The 22721-nt window shown below is 37.0% G+C and overlaps 1 protein-coding gene across 1 annotated transcript in view; it reads left to right on the top strand.

Annotated features, from left to right (window-relative positions):
• Nucleotides 1-20070, top strand: part of UBE2W (ubiquitin conjugating enzyme E2 W) — a 32879-nt gene extending 12809 nt beyond the window's left edge. The window contains exons 2-6 of the mRNA XM_042465229.1: nt 2569-2660; nt 5627-5729; nt 9190-9345; nt 14247-14322; nt 15963-20070. Coding sequence (XP_042321163.1) covers nt 2569-2660; nt 5627-5729; nt 9190-9345; nt 14247-14322; nt 15963-15976 — 441 coding nt within the window. The 3' untranslated portion in view covers nt 15977-20070. The remainder of the gene's footprint in view (nt 1-2568; nt 2661-5626; nt 5730-9189; nt 9346-14246; nt 14323-15962) is intronic.
• Nucleotides 20071-22721: the final 2651 nt, after the last annotated feature.

Genomic DNA, 22721 nt, shown 5'->3' with positions numbered 1-22721 from the left:
GATGTACTTGGGGCTTCAAGCCCCAAGGACACCCCTTTCCAGGCCTGGAAAAGTGGTGGATTGGGGCCTCAAGGCTGCCGCTGTGACAGCTGGGTCCCCGATCCATCGGGGAAAGGGGTGGGTACAGGACACCCCAAAGGGGCGGTCTGTACACCGCCATAGAAACCTTTCCACATTCTGCTTTAACAGTAGCCCCTTATCCTGAGTAGAGATTATACATCAGGACAATCAAATGGGTTCTTTAAGAGTGATACATTTCTTTAAGAGTGTGCCATAGCTTTTCATGATCTGCACACAATCAAAAGCTTTGCTATAATCTATAAAGCACAGGCTGATTTTCATCAGAAATTCTTTGGTGTGTTCCATTATCTAACACATTATCCCTAGCACTTCTTAATTTCATAAACCCAGCTTGGACATCTGGTGTTTCTTGCTCTATATGGCAGAAGTCATTGCTTTCACGGGAAACTAATGCAATGGTCTTGTGGTTACTGCAATCTCTAGTGTTCTCTTTCTTGAGCACTGGAATGTATATTGAGCATTTACAGTCTGTGGGCCATTGTTTTGTTTTTCATATTTGTTGAGATGGATTTTAGTTAGAGCTAGAGTAGATGGTACACCATCTGTTCCTAGTGATTTATGTCTTTCAATTGCTCTGAGTGCAGCTTCCAGTTCCCTTTTTTGAAATGGTATTTCTTTGAATGAAACTTATCCTTTCAATGTACAGCGCGCCCTTACTTCATGTGAGGGAACCATTCTGGACTCCCTCACGTAAAGCAAATTCTGCCTATGCTCAAGTCCCATATAAATGAATGGGGCTTGTGCATGCGGCGGTGCGGCAGTGCGCACGCACCCTGGGCACATGCCCCATTGTTCCCTATGGGACATCCCGCCCCTTCTCTGCCATCAAGCCACCTTTGACTTATAGCAACCTTAAGACTGAGAGAGCTCCAGAGCCCTGCTGTATTTGTTTCCTTCCTCTTTTTATTTCTGTGTGCACTGTATTTGTTTCCATCCTCTTTTTATTTCTGTGTGGTCATGTAATGTGTTCCCCTGCTGGTTTTAGAGCATTCCCACTCTAGGTTTATATTTCTCTTTGATTTATTAGATCTTGTGGAAGAGGTCTTTTGTTCTTTTTTTGTTGTCTTCTTTTTCTACATTGCCTGTTATAATAATTCTCTTTATCCTTGTGAACAAGTTGCTGAACAGTTGCATTTAGGATTCTGACTATTTCTGTCATCTTTTTCACTTTGTTTCTTGCCTGCCATAACTTCTTGAAGAGTTTCATCTGTCATCCATTGATGCTTCCCTTTCTTCTTGGCTGCAAAGTGTCTTTTTGCATACCTCCCTGATATTGTCCCTGGCTTCAGTCCAGAGTTCTTATGGTTCCCAAACAGTTAGGCTTAATAGTGCAAATCTATTTATTTCATTATCTTTAAATTTTATGAGGATATTCTTCTGATTGTTTTTCAGCATGATACAGTAGTTGTTTTAGTATTCTTCATTAGCTTAACTCTATTTTTTAACATTAGTTGTTAATGGTCTATGACACAACCTGTTACTGTTTGCTTGTTTGTTTGTTTATTGGATTTTTATCCCACCTTTCTTCCAAAATGGGATTTGATCACATTTTTCGGACAGTACCTCTGAACCTGTCAATAGCTGAATGTCCTTGTAGATTAAGCTCAGTTGTTTCATTAGCCACAATGCTACTTGCAGTTGTCCTCTGCTGTACCCCAGTAGCTTGTTGAGTGCTATCCAGCTGTGGAGTTTCATCTTCTGACTATCTCTTGTTTGATTTAGGATTGTCTCAATATAGATATCAGACATTCAAAAAGGGTTTACAATGTCTCCTTCCATGCAGTACTAACAAGTGAGATCTGTGCCATTGTTTGTGAGTGATCCTCTGCCATTGTCACCCTATACTTTTGATGTTACCCAATAGCTGTTTGGCACATTTAGTCCACCTTGTCATCAAAAGCCTGATTACCTAGTACTACTACTCTGCTATTTGGTTTGCCATGTAAATAGGAGAACTCAACTGGCAACACTTTGGATTTGTTGACATAACATATTTAGCTTATAAAACTGATTTCTATAAATCACTTCTTGATGACCACATGAATTGCTTGAACATGTGCTTGCTTACTCAGAAGTAAATATTCAGGTTGTTCACTCCTAACAGGTGTTTGTAAGATTATAGCTTATGTGACACAAATTTATGTTTTTTTTTAATTCTCTATAGAAGTGCACCGTTGTTTGGGCATGAATAATATTGGGGACAAATGAAATAAAGGATCTGAAATACTTATTACTAAGGAGAAGGAACTTGTACTTCTCAGTATATCATAAGTATCTCCCAGAAATTATAATGCCACACAAGATGCAAAGTTAGACCACTATTTAGAAATGGTGCAACTTTTCATTTTTGTTTTTTTAAAATATATATATATATTTTCATTATGCACCTTTGGAGTATAAACATGTTTGGCAGTATTATATATTGTTTAGTGGTGGCATGTTCGAAACAGTGACAGACTAATGAAATGCTCTCTCTTTTTCCATTAGAAGAGGCTACAGAAAGAGTTATTAGCATTACAGAATGACCCACCCCCAGGAATGACTTTGAATGAAAAGAGTGTACAAAATTCAATTACACAGTGAGTGTCTATATTTTCCTAATTTCTGGCCTAGCTGAAATTGAGAATGAGCTTGATTGGGTTTTTTCCTGGTGATACATTGGTTTGAAAATAAAATATATATATTATCTGACTTGCATGTACAATATTTACTTTTTTAAGTATGGTACAGTATACTTGTGTATAATTATTATGAGATTTACATATTCTGTACATATATAATTAGTATGGAATTTACACATTCTGCACTTTGCCCTGTTTTGTTGTTTCCCAAATCCTTGCATGGTTATAAATTTATTGAAAAATCTGAAACAATAAATTAAGATAAATTTATCTAGCTTTGTGCTTTGGGGCCTTGTAGCCTGAAATGGAGTCCAAAATATTTGATTGAAACATATACAATTTTAAGGAGTATTTCTTTTACCTTTGAGATACTTAAATAACATAACCGTTGTACTGTATCACTGAGGTGCTGCCTGTTTGGTTCTGTTCATTTTATGGGGCTAATTTGAAGGACACAGTACACATACTTCCTGGTTCTGAATCACTGAGTTAAGATCCTATTTGCAGTGCATGGTTGGATGTGTACTGCTGTCAAATTCAAATGATTTAGGTACAAGCATTGCTCACTTGGAGACATGATTAAAAAGGGCATCTGTCACTTTTTATAGACAAGAACAGAGTAGCTCTGGTCATTTCATGGGTTTTAAGAATTTTTCAATTTTTTTTCTCACATTTAAGTTTGGGAACTGTCATCATGAAATACTGCTTTATAATAACCTCCAACTTCCTTCAAGAAAGCTGTATTCTTATTGTTCTAAATTACTTATTAAAGTGTTCACAAAGCACAGCAGAGTGGTACTGTGGTATTCATGTATAATTCTAGAAAATCTAGTAAAAAAGCACCCCAAAAATCCTGGGTTGACTTTTACCTTCAACTTATCCTCGGATCAAAAAAATCCATAATTTTTGCCCCCAAACCTCCCCTTGACTTTTAACTTGAGGTCAAATTATAGTTGAGTATATATGTAATTCCACATTCACATCCTGTATTTATTTGTTTATTTTAAATATAATCTTTCTTTTTTGAATTTCAGTTGCCAATATTTTTGAAATTCTGCTATAAGTAAAATAGAGTCAGAGCCCTGAGGAAAGACAAAACATATTTCTAGTGTTATGTTTCCATTTGAAGGCTTTTGTTACCCACAAAGCATTACCTCCTCCACCTTGCCTATACCTGGTTTATGTTATTCTTCAATTTAAATTTTCAGTTTATGTAAATGGTTACACAGTCATATAATAAATGTTAGTAAATCATCTCCTGTTTCCATATGTTGGTTGTGTGCTGCTACTTCAGCTGGAGAGTAAACACAAACAATAGGAATTGGGGTCCTTTTTTACTCATTTGTAACTCCTTACAAATAGAACATGTGTTACAACATGACTGTGAAAAGTGCATACTATTACCTTTTATTGCTTAATATACTGAGTGTTTAAATGGTGTCATACTGGTGTCATACTATTCAAATAATAACACAGTAGTAGTAAATTATAATAATATTGTTGATAATAAGTTTTATTGACACAGTAACCATTATAGTCTGCTCTAAGAAGCAATTGTTTTGAAATGTTAAAAAAGATTAAGCATCTTGAATGTGTCCAGAAGGAATGTGTATGAGTAAAACTGTAGCTAGTCATCCCTTTTAAAAAATGATCATATTTTATTTGTTGTTGTTATGTGCCTCCAATTTTTTCTGACATATGGTAACTATAAGGCAACCTTATCACAGGGTTTTTGGAAAGATTTGTTGTCTTCCTCTGAGACTGAGAGAGTATGACTTTTCCAAGGTTACCAATGGGTCTCCATAGCTGTGCGGAGACGCAAACCCTGGTCTCCAGAATTGTAGTACAGCAGTTGAACCACTACACCACACTGGTTCTCTTCTTCTATACCAGCTTCTAATAAATACTTAAGTACTTATTAACTACATAATAATAATGGCCCCATACAGACAAGCCAAAATAAAGCTGCTTTGGGTCACTTTGGAGGTATGCTGTTTAAATGATGCATGCGCCCTAAGAGTCCGGAAGCTGCACCAAAGCTGTGCTCCTATCCTTAAGACTGAATTGTGGCTTTGGCACAGCTTCTGGCCTTGCATTCATAATTTAAACAGCATACCTCAAAAGTAACCAAAAGTAGCTTTATTTTGGCCTGTCTGTATGGGGCCAATGTTCCTTATTTTTTGTGATGAATAATGAAACAATAAATGTGCAGTTCTCCCATCTGCTCTAAAAAATTGGAGGACTCCAGAGGAGCTTGGGTGGATGCATAGGTGTGGGGGAAAGAATTGAGGAAGGGACAGTCCCATTGCACAAATGGAAACCTTGTTTTAAGAACTCAGTGTTATGGTAGAATTTTACAGTCACTGTTAAGTGCTGGTGAGATATGGCTAAATGAGGAGAAGAAGAAACCGTACTAAACACAAACTAGAACTTTTAAACACAATCCCTGTTCATTAGGTGGATTATTTTGAGATGAGAGTGTGCCTAGAATATTTATTTTTAAAAAAAAACATGTTCAGTGAGAATAGGTTCTGTCTGACAACTTTCCAAAATGATTAGGAAGTGAGACTTTATCCATTAATAGGTATTGGTAGGTGTGGAACTCCCAGAATTCTATACTGTTGGCCAAGTTGGCTGGGGCTTCTGGGAACTGAAGTCCAAAATACCCGGAGAACCAAAGATTGGGACATGTCTAAAGTTTAGACATAGCAAAGGACATTCTTTTTAGCTGACTACCAGAATTCCATTAAATGCTAAAATTACTTTTTAAAACTGAGGGTTTTTAAGTCTACCTTTTGTGAGGAACAGCTGCTTATAAAATAACTCAAAACCCCTATTAAACAAGTTGCTCTACTCATAGCGTTTTATGGTTGTATATGTTAAAGGAAGATACCAATCCTTCTTTTTATGTTTTATTCCTGAAGGTGGATTGTAGATATGGAAGGTGCTGCTGGAACGTTATATGAAGGGGAGAAATTTCAACTGCTGTTTAAATTCAGTAGTCGCTATCCATTTGACTCTCCTCAGGTAATATGTACTGTCATATATTTGGCTTGAATCACAAAGCAGTTGTTGTGATATACATTGAATATAATATCAGTATTCATTGACTTTCTGAGGTTTTTTTTAAAGTGCAGGGATAATACTTTAACAATAAATATGACACCTAATATCCCTCCCAAATCTTGATACACTGAATAGCCTTCCTGGCCACAGCAGTAGATTATGAGGCGTATAACTGCATAGTGCTTCTCTCGAGCTAGCAGTTTCCTTTTCAAGCAGGTGTATGTCTTTTTATCAGTATTCAAAGAAACTTTGGCCATGTTATTGTAACAACAGAAAAGTGCAAAACTAATAATGTAATTGGCTAATGTTAATTAAAACCTTAAAATACACTGTATTGAATATGACTTGCTTTTGTTTTTGTAAAAAGAAAAGAAAACATGCATCTTGAAACTTGAACACTAACATTTGAACAGCAAGTTTCCATTAAAATGTCTGTATTATAGGTTGCTTGCTTGTTGTATGTTTTACTAGACAAAATTAGCCTGAAAGTCTTATTTTGCCTTTTAGTAGTTTGGTGACACAAAGAAGGCATTCTCTATGGTGACAAAATGGAGCTGTGACTTGAAAGGTCTCCTGCAATAACTGAACTGTAAGTGTTATAACAACACTTACAGTTCTAATTTAACACCAGTCTCCCATTTAATTTGTGTTGCCTGCCTTGTTATTGTCATTGTTGTGTGCCTTCAAATTGTTTCCCACTTATGGTGATCCTATCATAAGGTGATCCTGTCATAGGGCCTCCCTTACCCGTTTCAAAACTGTGGTGACTCCTAACCCTTGGCCCACACCGTTGGCTTTTATCAGTTGATCTGGCTGTTTTGTCCACTTCCCCATTTTAAATTTAAATGAACTCCATATGGTAGGTTGAAACATGGTGAGTCTATGGCCCAGTGTCTCTCAGTTAGTTTTGTGGCTGAGTAGGAATTTGAATCTGCCTCTCCCCAGTCAAGGTCTGAACCTCAAACAGTATTGGCAGCATTTCCGTTTCAGTACTTGAGTACTGGTACCATGGACTGGGGAAGAACACAAATTAAATTAGCTAGTATATGAACACAACAGTATATTTTGAAAGATTTTAAATGGGTTTAAAATGTTTGTCTAGTTACAGGAAAGTGAAAGAACAATGCAATCTGATTTGAAAGTATAAAATAAGAGAGAAGACAGTAAGGAATCATTTTATATAGATGCTTTTGGGCAGTGCCTCTCAAGCTATCTGATATGGGGAATTGACAAACCCACCCCCACCCCCCGTATGTAAAAAATTAGTACTATATTTGTGTCTATCAGCTATAATTTTTTTCCCTTTAAATTAATTAGTGACTGGCAGGTGCTGGCTTGAGAACTGGCACCAATCCATGGATCACCACTTTGAGTAGCATTGCTTTAGGGATACATGAGAATACTCAGTCTATGTTAACAATGTTAAAATAGTTATTACTTTATTTGTTTCTTCTTCTTTATATCCTTCCTTTCTCCCAGTGCAGGACCCAAAGCTGCTTACAACTTAAATTAAAATAAAATACATCTAAGATCAATTATTGTAGTAAAAAACAATTAAATAGAATATAATATTTTGGCTGAATGGTGCAGTATAAATACAGAATGATCCCTGTATATGCAGGGCCATTAGCTATGGTTTCATTTACCCACATCTAAAAGACACTTTCTCTAGGTATAGGTCTTCCAGTACAATTCTGTGGTATGCATCCAGCAGAAGTAGACCATAAGGTTGCCTTGGAGGACCTAGAAATGCCTAGAGAAGTGATCTAAGAATCTATAGGTCCTCCGGTGTGACTCTGTGGCCAGTTTCCTGTTGAAGTTATTCATTTCAGTAGGGTTCACTATTATCTGCAGCTTTGCATTTCCATTGTAAATCTGGAAATGTGTCCTCTGCAGATATGGAGGTGGTACTATATTCCAAATAAATAAATAAACAAACATTTTTAAAAACACTGAGTTAAAATATATTATGGAGGAAGATTTATGTCCTGCAAGATCATAATTAGAAAAAAAAAACTAAGATTAATGCTTCTCAGGTTGGAATGAAGAAAAATGAAAATATTGAACTGTGGGTTTTGTTGTTGCTGCTGTGTACCTTCAAGTCTTTTTCAATTTATGGTGACCCTAAGGCTATAGTGTTTTCTTGGCAAGTTACTTCGGGGGGGGGGGTGCCATTCCCCTCCTCTGAGGCTTAGTGTAACTTTCCAAGTTCCCAGTGGGTTTCGTGGCCAAGCTGGGAATTGAACCCTGGTCTCCAGACTTGTAGTCCAATACTCAAACCATACCCCCCCCCTTGAAATGTACCGATTCCACTATAGCTTCCACTATACCCATCGTTCCATTACAAGAACTGATGATGATGATGATGATGATGATGATGTTGCTTCTTTCCTGCCTCTCTAAGGCTTGGGGAGAGGTAGAGCCCATTAAAATACAAAACTCACTTTTGTTATTGTCAGTTGCCTTTGAATCAATCCATGAGTCATGGTGACCCTGTGGATAAGATATCTAGAAGTCCCCCTATCCTCCACTGCTCCATTTAGGTCCTGCAGGTTTCTTCTGAGGAGGTTTGTCATTGCCATCCTGAGGCTGAGGGAGTGTGACTTGCCCAAGGTCACCCAGTGGATTTACATTGCCAAGATTCGAAACCTGGTCTCCAGAGTCATAGTCAAACCACTACACCACACTGGTTTTAAAAGACATATTTAAACTCTGTTTCATAAGAATAAAAACCAGAAACCTAACAACGACTTACTGCTCAAAATGCATGAAAGTGCATTATATTTTAATATATGAAGTTCCATGTAGGAGATCTCTGCTAAGATGTAGAATAGTTGCAACTCAAAATTAGGACATGTGTTTTGTATGGAAAAGGTTCCAGGTTCAATCCCAAGCATTCCAGGTGTCTGAAATCCTGGATAGCCACTTACAGTCAGCAATCCTGAGCAGTATGGACCAGTGATTTCACCTGTATGAGAGGAAAATGCCAGCACTTATTAGCTTTGCATTGTAGGGGAGAAATAAAGAAGCTCCATTAATTAGACAATAGCTGATGTGAAACAATTGTCTTTTACATACTGTGATCCAAGGAAAGCAGAGTGTAATTGGTTACTTTATTTCGTTGATTTTAAAATTGTATGTATTTTTCCCTTGAGTGCAAATTTTGGACCATCACATTAATGAATTCTGTAATGATAGCTTAAAATACAGATGTTATGTAGACAATGACTTAGAGCCAAATTTAGTTCTATTTACATTCACTGAAGGCTATACACAAGGTAGTCATGACTGGAAATCCCATTTATTTCAGTAGGTCTCTTTGTTTTTTCATATTAAAAACTGAAGACTTCACTACTGATAATTACATGCTTTTTGACATATTTCAATAAAATGTTAACTGCATTTTTATTTTATTTTTTAGGTCATGTTTACAGGTGAAAATATTCCTGTTCATCCTCATGTATATAGCAATGGTCATATCTGTTTATCTATTCTAACAGAAGACTGGTCTCCAGCTCTTTCAGTGCAATCAGTTTGTCTTAGCATTATTAGCATGCTTTCCAGCTGCAAGGAAAAGGTATGACTTCAGAAATAGAATTGAAATAAAGTAAGCGGAAGTAAGATCTTCCATTTTAAAACTGAGGTTTTACTATTACTTTAATGTTTTCTTTGTAAGGATTTCGGAATAGCTTTGTAACTCTAAGATAACACAGTGCTAGAGATTAAGGTAAAACATATTAAAGTTTTTAGATGAATGTACAGTCAGCTTTCCACATTCATGGGGGTTAGGGGAACAAGACCCCCGCGAATGTGGAAAATCCACGAATAAGAGATTGGAAGGGCGAGAGAAGTGTGCTCATTTATGCAAGTCCCTCACTTCCCTTCCGATGCCTCAGATAGCTAAGGCCAGCTATTTGAAGCATTGAAAGGGAGGCGGGGAACTCACACACATGCTACTGTCGCCCCTCCTCCAATTCTTTAGTCCCCCGCCTCCCCTCAAGTGTTTCAGACTGGTCTGAGACATAGGAGGAAGGGCAAGAAGTGTGTGTGCACCCTTCCTGGCTGTTTGCTCTCTCCTAAGCTTTTCCTCCTTGCTCTCAGGGGAAAAGCCTGGGAAGGAGGGAGGAGCATGTGCACAGATAAGGCAAGGAACTCACGAATAAACAAATTCTTGAATGCCAAAGCCGTGAAAGTCAAGAGTCAAGTGTATAATTTTTGTTAGAGAAATTATTTGCTTCAAGAGTGCTGAATGCATGGGTAGGATATGACAGGCCAGCCCCATAGCATCCTGCCCATGTATCTAGCCCATTTGCACTCAAGCACTTATTGGTCCAGTGCAGTGATGGGTGGGTGTTCAGATGCCTGTCCTTTATGGGCAGAACCTGTCTTCACTTACGTGTTCAGGTACCCCTTCCAACATAATAGTTTGCCACTGGGGCCTGCAAGTAAAATGGTGGTGGTAGCAGCAGGCAAGGGGGCACATGGTTGTTTGGTCTACTGGCTGTCACGGTGGCATTTTTGGGAAACCTTGCCGCAAATAGGCAGCATTTTTAGACTAGGCTAAGATTGGGCCGGATCCACCAGAATGGCATCTGCTCTACCCATTCCTGGCCCAGAGCTGTTGGCCTGTGTCATCTAAACAGGATAGTGCCAGACCGATGGGGATGGGGAGGGGGACAGCCTTTTGGCCCATACAGGCAGCTCAGAGGAAACAGTTTGAGCAGAACAAACATTTTGTTTAAACATTAGGATGGAATAGAGTATCTGAATTTATGTTAATGAATTAGTTATGTAGTTAAATTTTTTTCAGCATACAGTAGAATATATTTCAGCACAGAAATACTCTCTTGAGTTAAGTTCTAAAATAATTGAGCATCTATATGGATGGATGCTGGAAAGGAATTGCAGTCGTCCCTCTGGATTCACGAGGGTTAGGAGAATATGAAAAAAATCATGACTAAAGTAAGCCCTTCCCCTCCAATGTCTGGGATGGCTGTCCAAGGCATGGGATGGGCCAGGGGGAGCTCGCCCAGCTCTTCCCCTACCATCCCGTCTTTATCTGGCTCTGGGAGTCTATTAAAGGGACCGGAGGGCGAGGGGATGAAAAGGAGGTGCACGCCTGCTTCTCCTCATGCCCCCACCCTTCGGTCCCTTCCGAGAGCTGGCTAAAGGGACTAAAGGGTGAGGGGATGAGAAGAAGCAGGTATGCAGCTGCTGCTTTGCATCCCCCACCTTTTGATCCCTTCCCAGAGCTGGCTAAAGGAACCGAAGGGTGAGGGTATGAGAAGAAGCAGGCTAGTCCCAGAATTGGCTAAAGGGAAAGGAGTGGGAGAGGAAGAGGAGGAGGCACTTCCTCTTCATGGTTGCCCCCTCCCTCCTGGGCTTTTTTTTTTCTCCACGGAGAAAAGCCCAAGTTAGGCAGGGAGGAGTACATGCCAGCAGGCTTAACGTTTCTGAAAAATCAAAACCACAAATGCTAAGTCCGTGAATCTGGAGGGACAACAATATATTACCTTTTCAGTAACAAAAAGACTAACAAGATTTATTATAGCTGAGCTGTTAAATGCAAAAGCTAAGATAATTATTATACAACTCAAGTTCACAAAGGTTGTGGACAAACATTGAATTATTCATTACAAAAAAATCTGATTCAGAATCGTAACCTTGCAGTAATGATGATGATTATTATAACAGGTCCTTTGACATCTGAAAAACTAATGAATGTTGTTGTGTGAGATTTTATATAAAGAACCTAAGAAATTGGGGTTTAAGATTTTTAATTTATTAAATTTAATTTATTAAAATATTAATATTCCACCCCATATAGGTAAAATTTAATTAAGCAGATTAAAACATTTATAAATAATAAAATTTAAACATTCTAAAAACAGTTTATGAAATTAAAGGCAGTTTTAAAATGTTAAAACATTTTAAAACCATGAACATAAACTGCTGCAGTCTTTGTGTTAAGGAACATGCAGAAGTGAAAACAGTTAATCTGAAAAGGAAACAAACTATGTATGAAAAAGTTTTTTTATCTAAATAAAACCTATCTGTGTTTTTCATTGTCTAGACCTTACATTTTAAATTCTTCCTGAGGGCTCTGTCAGAGATATCCAAAAGCTTTACTTGTCTTTAAAGTCTTTGTTCATTGAACATTTGAGGTGCTTCTGAAAATATGTGCCCTAAATTACACAAACTCCTAAATCTGATACATTTTAATTGAGAGTTTATCTAATTTGAATGGGAAGAGAATTTCACTACTAGTAAGATTTGATGATGGATGAACACCCCTCCCCCCCAAGTACTTTAATTGTGGAAATAAATCATTTGTGAAGAAAGCTTCAAAAGAATTTGCCAGTTTCAGAAAGTTAGATACATTACAAATCATTATATTTAAAGACATAGACGTGTTAATCTGTTCTAGTATATATAGGGATCTTATAGCATTTTAGAAACTGAGAAAGAAGTTTGTAGCATAAGCTTTTGTAGACTCAGAGCCAGTGCATATGGGCCAAAATGTCTGTGCTCTCCCTGGCCTAACAGAGCCTGTATGGATGACGCAGACCATTAGCCCTAGGCTGGTATCGGCCAGTGCAGATGGTGATCTTGTGGTTCTGCACCAATTTCAGCCCAAAGGAGCCTTAGCCCAGAGCATAAAGACCCACTGTTTCTCACAGAGTTTCCTTGAAACTCTTCTCTGAAGGCCTGTGACCTTAGATGGAGGTGCCTGGCTATGTCAGCATAGCCAGGCACTCCATTTCTGCCTTTATGGGCCATGACATGAGTTTTCAGAGAAGATGTGATCGTGGAGACAGGTAAGGGGTATACAGCAGCAACTGCTCTAACTGCTGCTTAGGTGCCAAAACATGCTTTTTTGTAAATAGCTTATTTGGTGAGGGTTTTATTTCTAACTCTTCTGATACAATAATACATTTCAGTCAGCAGATGATAGCCTTCCTCCTGGCACACACGCGCGCGCGCACACACACACACACACACAGTTCAAAGGTAAAAGTTTGGAACTGTTCAGTTCTTCTAGAATTTGGCTTGCAGGAATGAACTGTTACCACTAGATGTCTCCACATCAGTATGAAACAGCAATATTAACTCAGCTGCAGCCTGGGAACTTTGTTATGTGCCTTCAAGTCTTTTCCAATTTATGGCAACCCTGAGGTGAACCTATCATGAGATTTTCTTGACAAGATTTGTTCAGAATGGGTTTGCCTTTGCTTTATTCTGAGGCTGAGAGAGTGTGAGTTGCCCAAGGTCACCCAGTGGGTTTCCATGGCTGAGCAGGGTTTCAAACTTGGATATTGGAGAGATTGATTTATGTTTTAGCAGTAGCAGGCTTAAATGGAAGGCATGAGGCTATGTCTAACTCTTCTGTTGGCACAATGGTGTCAGTACTGTGGGTGCATTTTCTCCACTCACTGTCCATAGACAAGCTGGATGAAGATTTACAATGAATAAATAATGGGACTTTGTCTATATTTTAGCCTCCTGGTGTTGCAACTTCAGGAAATGAAAATTCTCTTGGAATTATAACTCATCCTGGGATTGGGGTGGGAGGTAGGGTACATACTCCCCCCCCCCAAGATATAGTCAAGAGTCCAGCACTTTTGTCAAGAAAAATAATTTGGAGATAGGGCAACATCTAATCAAACACCAGAAGCTAGGAGAGTAGTCTCAGAAAAAAGACAAAGCTCATAAATGACAAGTTAGTACTGAACATTACTGTCTTAATGTATTTTAATGACTTTATTCTATTATTACTATTAATCACACCCTTTTCTCAAAACTAGGACACAGGGTGGCTCACAACATTAAAAAAAGTACAAGTAAAAGCATACAAAAATGGTATATTAAAATAGAGTTAATGTATTACAGTATTAAAACAAATTACATGTTTAAAGAATAAAATACAGCTAAAAAGATTAAAATGTTAAAAATACTTTAAAACAATACAACACCCCAGCTCATGCTTTAAAAACTTTGTTTTAAATGCCTGTCTGAACAGGCAGGTGTTACCTTGCCAGCAGAAAGCCAACAAGGAGGGGGCCATTCTGCCTCCCTGGGAAGGGAGATTCACAGTCTAGGGCAGTGGTTCTCAACCTTCCTAATGCCGCAACCCTTTAATAGTTCCTCATGTTGTTGTGACCACCAATCGATGGTCTCGGTTCCTAAGACCATCAGAAATACTTGTTTTCGATGGTCTTAGGCAACCCCGTGAAAGGGTCATTCAACCCCCAAAGGGGGCGCAACCCACAGGTTGAAAACCGCTGGTCTAGGGGCAGCCATGGAAAAGGTCCTCTCTCATGTTCCCATCTACCGTGCTTGTGATTGTGGTGGGACTGAGAGAAGGGTCTCTCCTGTAATTATATATCCATTATATAATTGACTATGTCACTGAAATATACTGGGTTTTTTTTGAGGGGGTTGTTTGTTTGTTTGATATCTGGGTCTTCTTTATTGCAGAGACGACCACCAGATAATTCATTTTATGTAAGAACATGTAACAAGAATCCAAAGAAGACGAAATGGTGGTATCACGGTGAGTTATTTATCTTGAAAATGTTCTGCAGAAAGAATAAGAAAAATTGCTTAACCTTCTGTATTAATATTAAACATTTGGGATTCTTAACAATAATATAAAATAATGCAATCAAATGCATTTAATCTGGTAGTGTATTAATGGGTTGGATTTGATTATGAAACCTCTATATACAAAATTGGTATAGCTAAGAAGTAGAGCATATTTTCATATTTCTAGATTTAATTGGAAAGTGATGTATTTGTGAGCATATATCACCATTAATAATAGCATAAATTCAGAGGCAAGAGGAACCAATTATCAGCTTTGTTGTACAGCAGTACTTATCATACACCTTTTGTAGCAAATAAGTAATAGTGACTGTAAGTAAGAGTTCAATAACTACCAGAATAAACTAGAAATATAACCACCCACTTGCTGTGAGAGGAAACAAGAATATAATATTGGAGCCAAATGCAGAATTGAGGGGAGTAATGTCTTTCCTAAATTACAAATGATCCTTTTGTGTTATGAAACTAACATTACAGGAAACAAAGTGTTGCCTGTATCTAAAGACATCTCCAGCAGTTAGGTACTCTCTTGTTTGTGAGGTATCGAAACTTTTTTCACATCTCACTCTCTTTAAGCCAGGAGTGTAATGAGAAAAGCATCCCAAGCCTCAGATTAGAGGCAACTTCTGGGTCATAGGGATATTAATTATACAGTAGTGTCTAGAATTTGTTTGAAAACAGAAGACAACTAAATAAGGGAATGAAGAAAATTAGAAAAGAACATTTTCTTTGATTTTTTTTTTACTTCCCTACAATACTTCCCTACAGTAGTTGGGAGCAAGGGTGGGCAAGTATGAAATCTTAGAAATTAACTAATTGATTAATTCATTCACTACTTTTCTGTAGTGATTTCACAACAACTTACTAAACTAAAAGATTTCAGGTGTTAGTGCTTGTATCCATTAATTAATTTTCAGCATCTAACATTAGCAAATTCATTTTCAAACCTTATGTTCCAAACTCTGAGGGTTGCCAGGGGGGAGGGGCAGCAATCTTGACCATGTTTTAAATTCAACTTTTAACAATGCCAGTATGTTGGGCATTTCTTCTTCTGTAGCTCTTGAAGCTGCCTGAGAACCCACACTAGAGATTTTCCCATCCCTCTGGACCAGGCTTTGCGGGTGATCATTGAGTTGTACTAGAAGAGAGAATTCAAAGACACAGCCATGTTAGTTTGCAGAATCAGTATATAAAGATTTTGTAGCACATTTGGGACTAACTGAAAGAAAGAAGTTGGTAGCATGAGCTTTTATAGATTTAAGTGTACTTCTTCAGATGCATTTGGCAGACTAGGACAGAGAAACGGGTTTCTTCCCATTTCCTCTAGAGGATTCTGTTACTTCCAATATCCTTTTATTTATTTGAGTAGATGGAAAGCAAAACAATGATTCAGGAGTTAGGATATCTGGTTCTCCATAATCTGTACTTCATCATAATCTTTTTTGTTCCTTATTGAATCGGTAAAACAAATCTGTATTACCACATGTATTACTGTATTAGATAATATTCCTGAATTAAATTTCTTTATTGGTTGTGATCTCAAGTACAAATATAATACACTACATAATATTTTTTTATATTCTTTTGAAGATGACACTTGTTGATGCCACCACCATTTTGTGATTCGCCTAACAGAAGATAGTCCTACTGAGAAAATGAGCACTTTGATAATTCAGTCTTTGAACTTTAGCCTCCTGACTGGAAGTGAGAAATAGGCAATGAAGACTACTTCCTTTGACTGCATTTTTACTAGTGTGCATTCTGGGCGCATGTTGATCGCTGGTTCAGTCCATGCTACTGACATGCTTTTTTTAGTCATACAGTATTAATGCAGGTGTCGCAAAATGCCAGAAATCAATTTTTTAAGTTTTTGGAAGAATTTCAGGTCTTCATGTATTGTGCAATAATACGAATTTCTTGACGGTTTTGGTGTAACCATTGCCGGCAATAAGATTGTATCAGGAAACCCCTGCCACAAGAGAAGTTAGATGCATGATAGGGCCTATGAAAAGTTTTAAGTATATTGGGATTATAAGTAATCTATATTTACTTTGAAAGCCACCTAATTGTTTAGATATGATTCTGTGCACTGTGATCATAAAACTAGCAGCGTGAGTTAAAACATGCTTAGCTAAAGAACTAATAAGATCATTGCATATTTACTGAACTGTCAATGTCTTGACAAGGAAAAAAAATTTTCAAGTTATATCAGCAGAGAGGTACATTACTATGTTATCCCTATGGTGAAATAAATACCTTTTTATGTGTATATTATATTTCTGAAGCAAAGGTATGAGTAAAATAGGATAGAAATGATTTAATCAAGGCAAACTTTGTTCTGTGAATGGGAACAGATGGCAGTGATACCACTGAATTTGCTGCAGTCCATAATTGGGCTTGTTAATATGTACACTAGAGATGTTTTCAAAGTAGATTGCACACTGTTATTTCATACTAGCCTTCAGCATGAGCCCTGTTGCCTACACAATATTTCATTTATTTATATGTTTGGAAATTTTTGTTTGAGTTCATTGTTTCTTTTGTTGTGTTGTATGTCATATTTGAATGTTACAAAACAATATTTTCACTGAAAAGCTGTCAGAAGATATTTTCTTGTAAATTATTTCTTTACCTTGTAAACATTTATCTTGTCTTTTAATCCTGTATTATAAAGGAAGAAATACATTTTGGACAGAGACGAACTGTTTTGACAAAAAAAGTGTGGATCTTTTTATTTGTGCTTAAGACAAAAGTATATTTTTCTTACCTTCCTTGTCCCATACAGCCATAGCAATTTTTCCAGGTTTTTCCTTCAAAGATCTGATTACAACTAGATCTACCTTTTTATATAGCAAAAAACAATTGTCAAATAATAGTGAATTGTTCTTCACCTCTGTAATTTTATGATATTTCATCTAGGCTGTGTTTTTAGGAAGCACTGATGTCTTTTATAAACTTACTACCTTTACACATATGCAAACTTTCTATCAATGCTCTTTTTAATGTTGCCTTATCGTTGCACTAAAAAAGAAAATCAAACTTAGTAGTAAATAAATGAATGTCTGAACTGAGCAAAACTCTTACTTGATTTTTAAAGTAAGAACCAAATCAGCTAAACAGACTTAACAGAATTGGCTGAGGATATTCTAGGGTTTTTGTTTTTATTACTACTTGTATTTTAACTTAGCAAATTTTATAGATATGCAAATCCTACTGCATCTACTGTCTACTGTTTAAAACAACTCTAATTGCTAAACTCAGGGGTGGGTACACATCACATGAAAGGAAAGAGTGTTCTGTAGACACAGTGAATTACGAACTATCAATTTGATAGGCTTGTTTTTAAAAGTGAAATGGCATATTTTCTATTTTGAAGGAATGTTCAATGGCTTCTTAATTAAAAACGAATAGATACTGTGGATATAATATTGTATACAGATGTTCATAGTCCTCAATTACATAATGAGAAGTATCTGTTCAAGCCAAAAATAATTCTGAAGGAATATGTATTCCTTTTTATTGTTTTCTTTTAGCTTATTGTATATACTCATCTATAAGTCTAAAAATTTATGCCCAAAATTGACCCCCCAAATCTCAGGTGGATTTATTTATGTGTCAGTATGGTAATGTAATAGCAGCTCTTTCAAATTTCTCCATGCAGTTGGCAGAGCAGTTTATTGCTCTTACAAGCAGAAAAAAATCCTGAGTGATTAATTGATATTGCTGTTCATTTAAGAATCCTCTCCTACCTGCACATCTGGCTGAAACAAAAGCTGAAACGATAAAGCAAAAAGCCTCAGTGAGAGTCTCTCTTGTCATACGCACACATATACACACTGAAGAAGCTTCCATGTTTTACCCTTGACCTATCCACGGGTCATGGCAAAATCCATAATTTTGGCCCCAAAATGTGACCTGACTTATACATGAGGTCGACTTATAGTTGAGTCTATACAGTATGTTTTACCTTGTAAATTAAATCATACCAATCCATTAAGAGGTATATGCAAACTGACAGTATGCATGATCACTAAACCACTGAATATTTAATTGGTATCTTCGTACCTGCATAATTCACTTGAACTATGTGTTAGAAAAATATGTATTTTCTTCATACAGCAGAATTATGTAATCATGTCATTCTCTAATCCACAGAGAACGAACATCTTTATATGTCAGAAAGTTTAGATTAACTCATCCATCACAAAGGCTAAAGCCATTGTCCCAATAATATGGATTATGGTATATATATTCCACTGATATTAAAAATGATGCTTTATTATTGCACATATTTTTATTTGCCTATATACATATCACAGGTTGAATTAAATAGAAATTACTAAGCAAAACATTAAGTATCTGGGTTTCTTTATGCAAATAACTGTGTTTAAAAAGTACTGTGATAACACTGAGTCAGATCCAGAGTTGGACTGAGTGGAACTCTACAGACTAGATAAAGGGAGGAAGCAATGTTTGCTGAGTCCCTGCATTTAAGACCTTTCATGTGATCTAGAGGGCTGGAAAGTCCTCCAGAACAGTGTGTGAGGTTGTGTTTGGTATGATGAGCAAAGTGAGGAATTGGTAAAAATCATGACCCCAGTCCCTTCAGAGGGCAATGTCTGCTGCATCCCAATAAAATGAGCAACTGTATTGTGTTGAGGCAACTCTGAATCTGGCCCATTGTTTTCTTAACATTTTTCTGCTTTTAATTTAAAGTGGCTATTTTTAAAGAATTGCCATGCAGAATAAAATTTAAATTCTGTCATATCCAGCAAGTAATTGTATTGGAAAACATACATCTGCCTACTATTTCAGGCATGCATACGTTTACAAATTTCTCTCATGTCTCCCCCTTCATTGCTTTTTCCCTTAAACCAAAACCCAAATGCTTTGACTTGACTTTACAGTAAAGGTGCTCCACTACTCTGATAATTTGTTTGTACTTTTATGCTCATTCTCAAGTTCTCTGTTCATTGTTTTTCAGATGCTTCAGTCCACAACTGTACACAGTATTCCAAATGCGGCTGCTCCATAGATTTATATAACGCTGGTTTTCTCAATCTGTTGTTCTCCAGACATGTTGAATTACTACTCCCACCTTTCTCAGAAAGCATAGCCACTGATTGAAGATACTGGGAGTTGCTATTGCAGCATGGTCTAAAAGCTGGTATATAGTGTTCTAATACTAGAGTGGGCCCTTGGTATCCATTGGGATTTGGTTCCAGACCATGAACCCTCCACTGATACCAAAGTGCATGGAGGTTCATTAAATTCATTACATACTAAGATGGCGTTCCTTATATAAAGGCAAAAATCAAGATTTTTTTGGATTTTTTAAACAATATTTTCAAGCTATGGATGGTTGAATTTATGGATATGGAGGGCCAACTGTACATTTTTTATTTCTAACCCTTTCCTAAGAATCACCTAGAAGTAATTTGCCTTTTTATAGCAGCCACACACATTCTTACTGTGCTGTCCACCACAAAGTCAGTATCTCTGCCTTGATTAGACACTGCCTGTTAAGTTATCATAAATCTATACATGAGGTCAGAAAGGTTTTGGTTCAAACCCTTTTTGCCATTTTGTTGCCTATTCAACCTGAGGTCCTTTTAGTTCTCTGGTATCATTGAGGATTTGTTGAATAATTCTGTATCATCAGTAAACTTAACTGTTTCTCTTGTCAGTCCTAAGTCTATATTATTTATTAACATATTAAAAGCATCACTCCCAACAGAAATATCAATCCTTGAGGAACCCTGCATTTTCCTTCCCTCCACTGTGAAATCTATCCACTGCTTCAAGTTGTTTTACCAGTAATGACTCTACAAGAAGATTTGTTCTTTTTTAGAAGTAAACATCTAGGTTTACCAGGATGTCTTAATAGACATTGCTTACCAGATTGTGCTTTTCTACATGCTTGTTGACTCTCATAAGAAATTCTAGGAGGTGCTACACTAAAACATTTCAGAAGCCATTATGTCAGCAATACTTTCTCTTGGTTTTTAAAATTTTATAATAATTATTTCCATTGTTTACCTAGATATTATGCAAAGTAGTTAATAAGGCAAAGGCAAATCCCGTTCTAAACAAACAATGACTAATCTCAACTAGTGTTGTGCCATTTTGGATCACTGGAACTTGCTTAAATGATGACTTCTCAAATTCCCATTGATTCAGTTAGTCTAGTCTAATTGGATTTAGGTCACTGCGCTTTTCAATATGGTCTGCACTTTTCTTTGGTTTACTTCATCAACTTTATATTCATTTTGTCACAGTTGGTATTTCCCCATCGTTCCTTATATGTTAAGTGACCCTTTCACATTACAGAATGATAGCACTATTATTCCACTTTAACTGCCTTGATTCCATCCTATCAAATCCTGGGATTGGCAGTTTATGGAGAAACATTTACAATTCTAAGCCAGAGTGTTCCAGTGCCCCACCAAGCTTCCAAGACCAGGATTTCATAGGGTGGCATAGGGTTAATTAAAGTGGAATAATAGCACTATAATTCTGTAGTGTGAATGGGCCGCTGGTCTTGCAAAAGGAAATTGCCTTGCCTTTTATGATTTCCTTGATAATGGTTGTTAACCCTGCTGAAATCTTTAGATTTCATATTCTGCTACTCTGATTTTAAATAAGCTCCAAACATATGGAGCAGGGGTTTCTTCTTAAGTATTCCCATTTTGCACACATTTTCAAATTTGAAATAGAATTTGAATTGCTCTCTATTTAGTAGTCCGCATTCACTTACATTGCATCTGGGGGCCCTTGTGCATATTAAAGATATTGTGGCCATAATAGCAAACAACCTTTATCTGTACTTCTTAAGAGTGTAATAGGACATAAAAGCACATGATACAGATACAACTCCCCTCACCTACCCCTGGTTGGGAACAAGGTAAGTAAATGTATGAACTCATGTTAATTAGTGCTCTTATCTTATGTGGACTTATTGATGTACTAAATGCCACATGGAAATACATACCACGGAAAAGCATTAGTCAAGCAGGTGCATTCTTAAAGGAAAAAGAAAGCATATCTCTAATCATGTATTAAAAATCTTCACTATTTTGAAGCATTTCTGTTTCTCAATATAGTAAACTTTCAACCAAAGTATCAGTTTTTTCTCGGTACAAATTACATGAATCCCCTTTTTGTATATTTAGAACATACATTTCATACATAATATGGTATATGTCTGCCAAGGCCACAAATACTCCATTTACCTACATTATGTGTGCAGAGAAATGAAGTACTGTAGTGTTTGCACTTTTTGCAATTCGTTGCTATATAGCTGAATGAAGAAAAGCTGCATTTTGGCCTGTAACACTGCATGTCAGATTACTTAGTAAGGTCTATCCTTGAGGGCAAGAAGGAAATGCACAGCAAAGGAAATTGGCTTTTATATCCTGGGATTCTCAGGGTTTTTGCCAAGAACGTGTTCTATTCATCTGGGTTAAGATATGTGGCCCAGTATGGCATATTAATGTCCACACTAGGATTATAACTGTACTCTATCCCTGTGCACTACTTTTCTACCATGCATTTCCAGAATATTCACAAGCAAAATGGCCTGTGAGAACTAGAATTAATGGTGCAAAATTATGGTAGAAAAGTAGTCACCATTGAAATTGGGAAAACATTGAAATTGTGGCATTACTGTGGAAAGTACAGAATAGATTATTTGTATAAATTAGGTCCACTTTGAACCCCCCTTATTCAAACTTCATGACCAACAGAGAATAATTTTGTAGATGTGTATGCTAATATAATTTAGTAAATAATTTAGTAAATTCAGTAATTAAGTTTTAAAATGTATAAACTTATCTGAAGTTACATTGGGCCCCTCTTCATAAATAAAGTCCCATTACTACACATATCTGATCACATGTTTCTGTACAAGGCAAACTGTTTCTTGGTTACCAAGAGTTTGACATCTGATCTTTACACAAGAGCATTTGTTTTAGCTGTAGGACAGAGTACTGTACATGGCCTTTCACACACAATCCAGACCAACAAAATCTATGGATAATCTGAAAATAACTGAGGATGTGTTCCAGTAGCCCTGAGCCATTCCATCCCATAACAGTCCATAGCCTTTACTAGGGTGAGAGTGTGTGTGTGTATATGCGCACATGCACACACACAGCCTTTACTACATAGTCTTTACTAGGGTGTGTGTGTGTGTACACACACACACATAGCCTTTACTAGGATACACACACACACACACATATATATGGCAGGGGGTTGGACTGGATGGCCCCTGTAGTCTCTTCAAACTCTATGATTCTATATATATATATATATATACACACACACACACACACACACACACACACA

The sequence above is a fragment of the Sceloporus undulatus genome, chromosome 4 (assembly GCF_019175285.1).
Source record: "Sceloporus undulatus isolate JIND9_A2432 ecotype Alabama chromosome 4, SceUnd_v1.1, whole genome shotgun sequence".
NCBI classification, from domain to species: domain Eukaryota; kingdom Metazoa; phylum Chordata; class Lepidosauria; order Squamata; family Phrynosomatidae; genus Sceloporus; species Sceloporus undulatus.
This window is presented reverse-complemented; position numbering and strand designations above follow the sequence as displayed.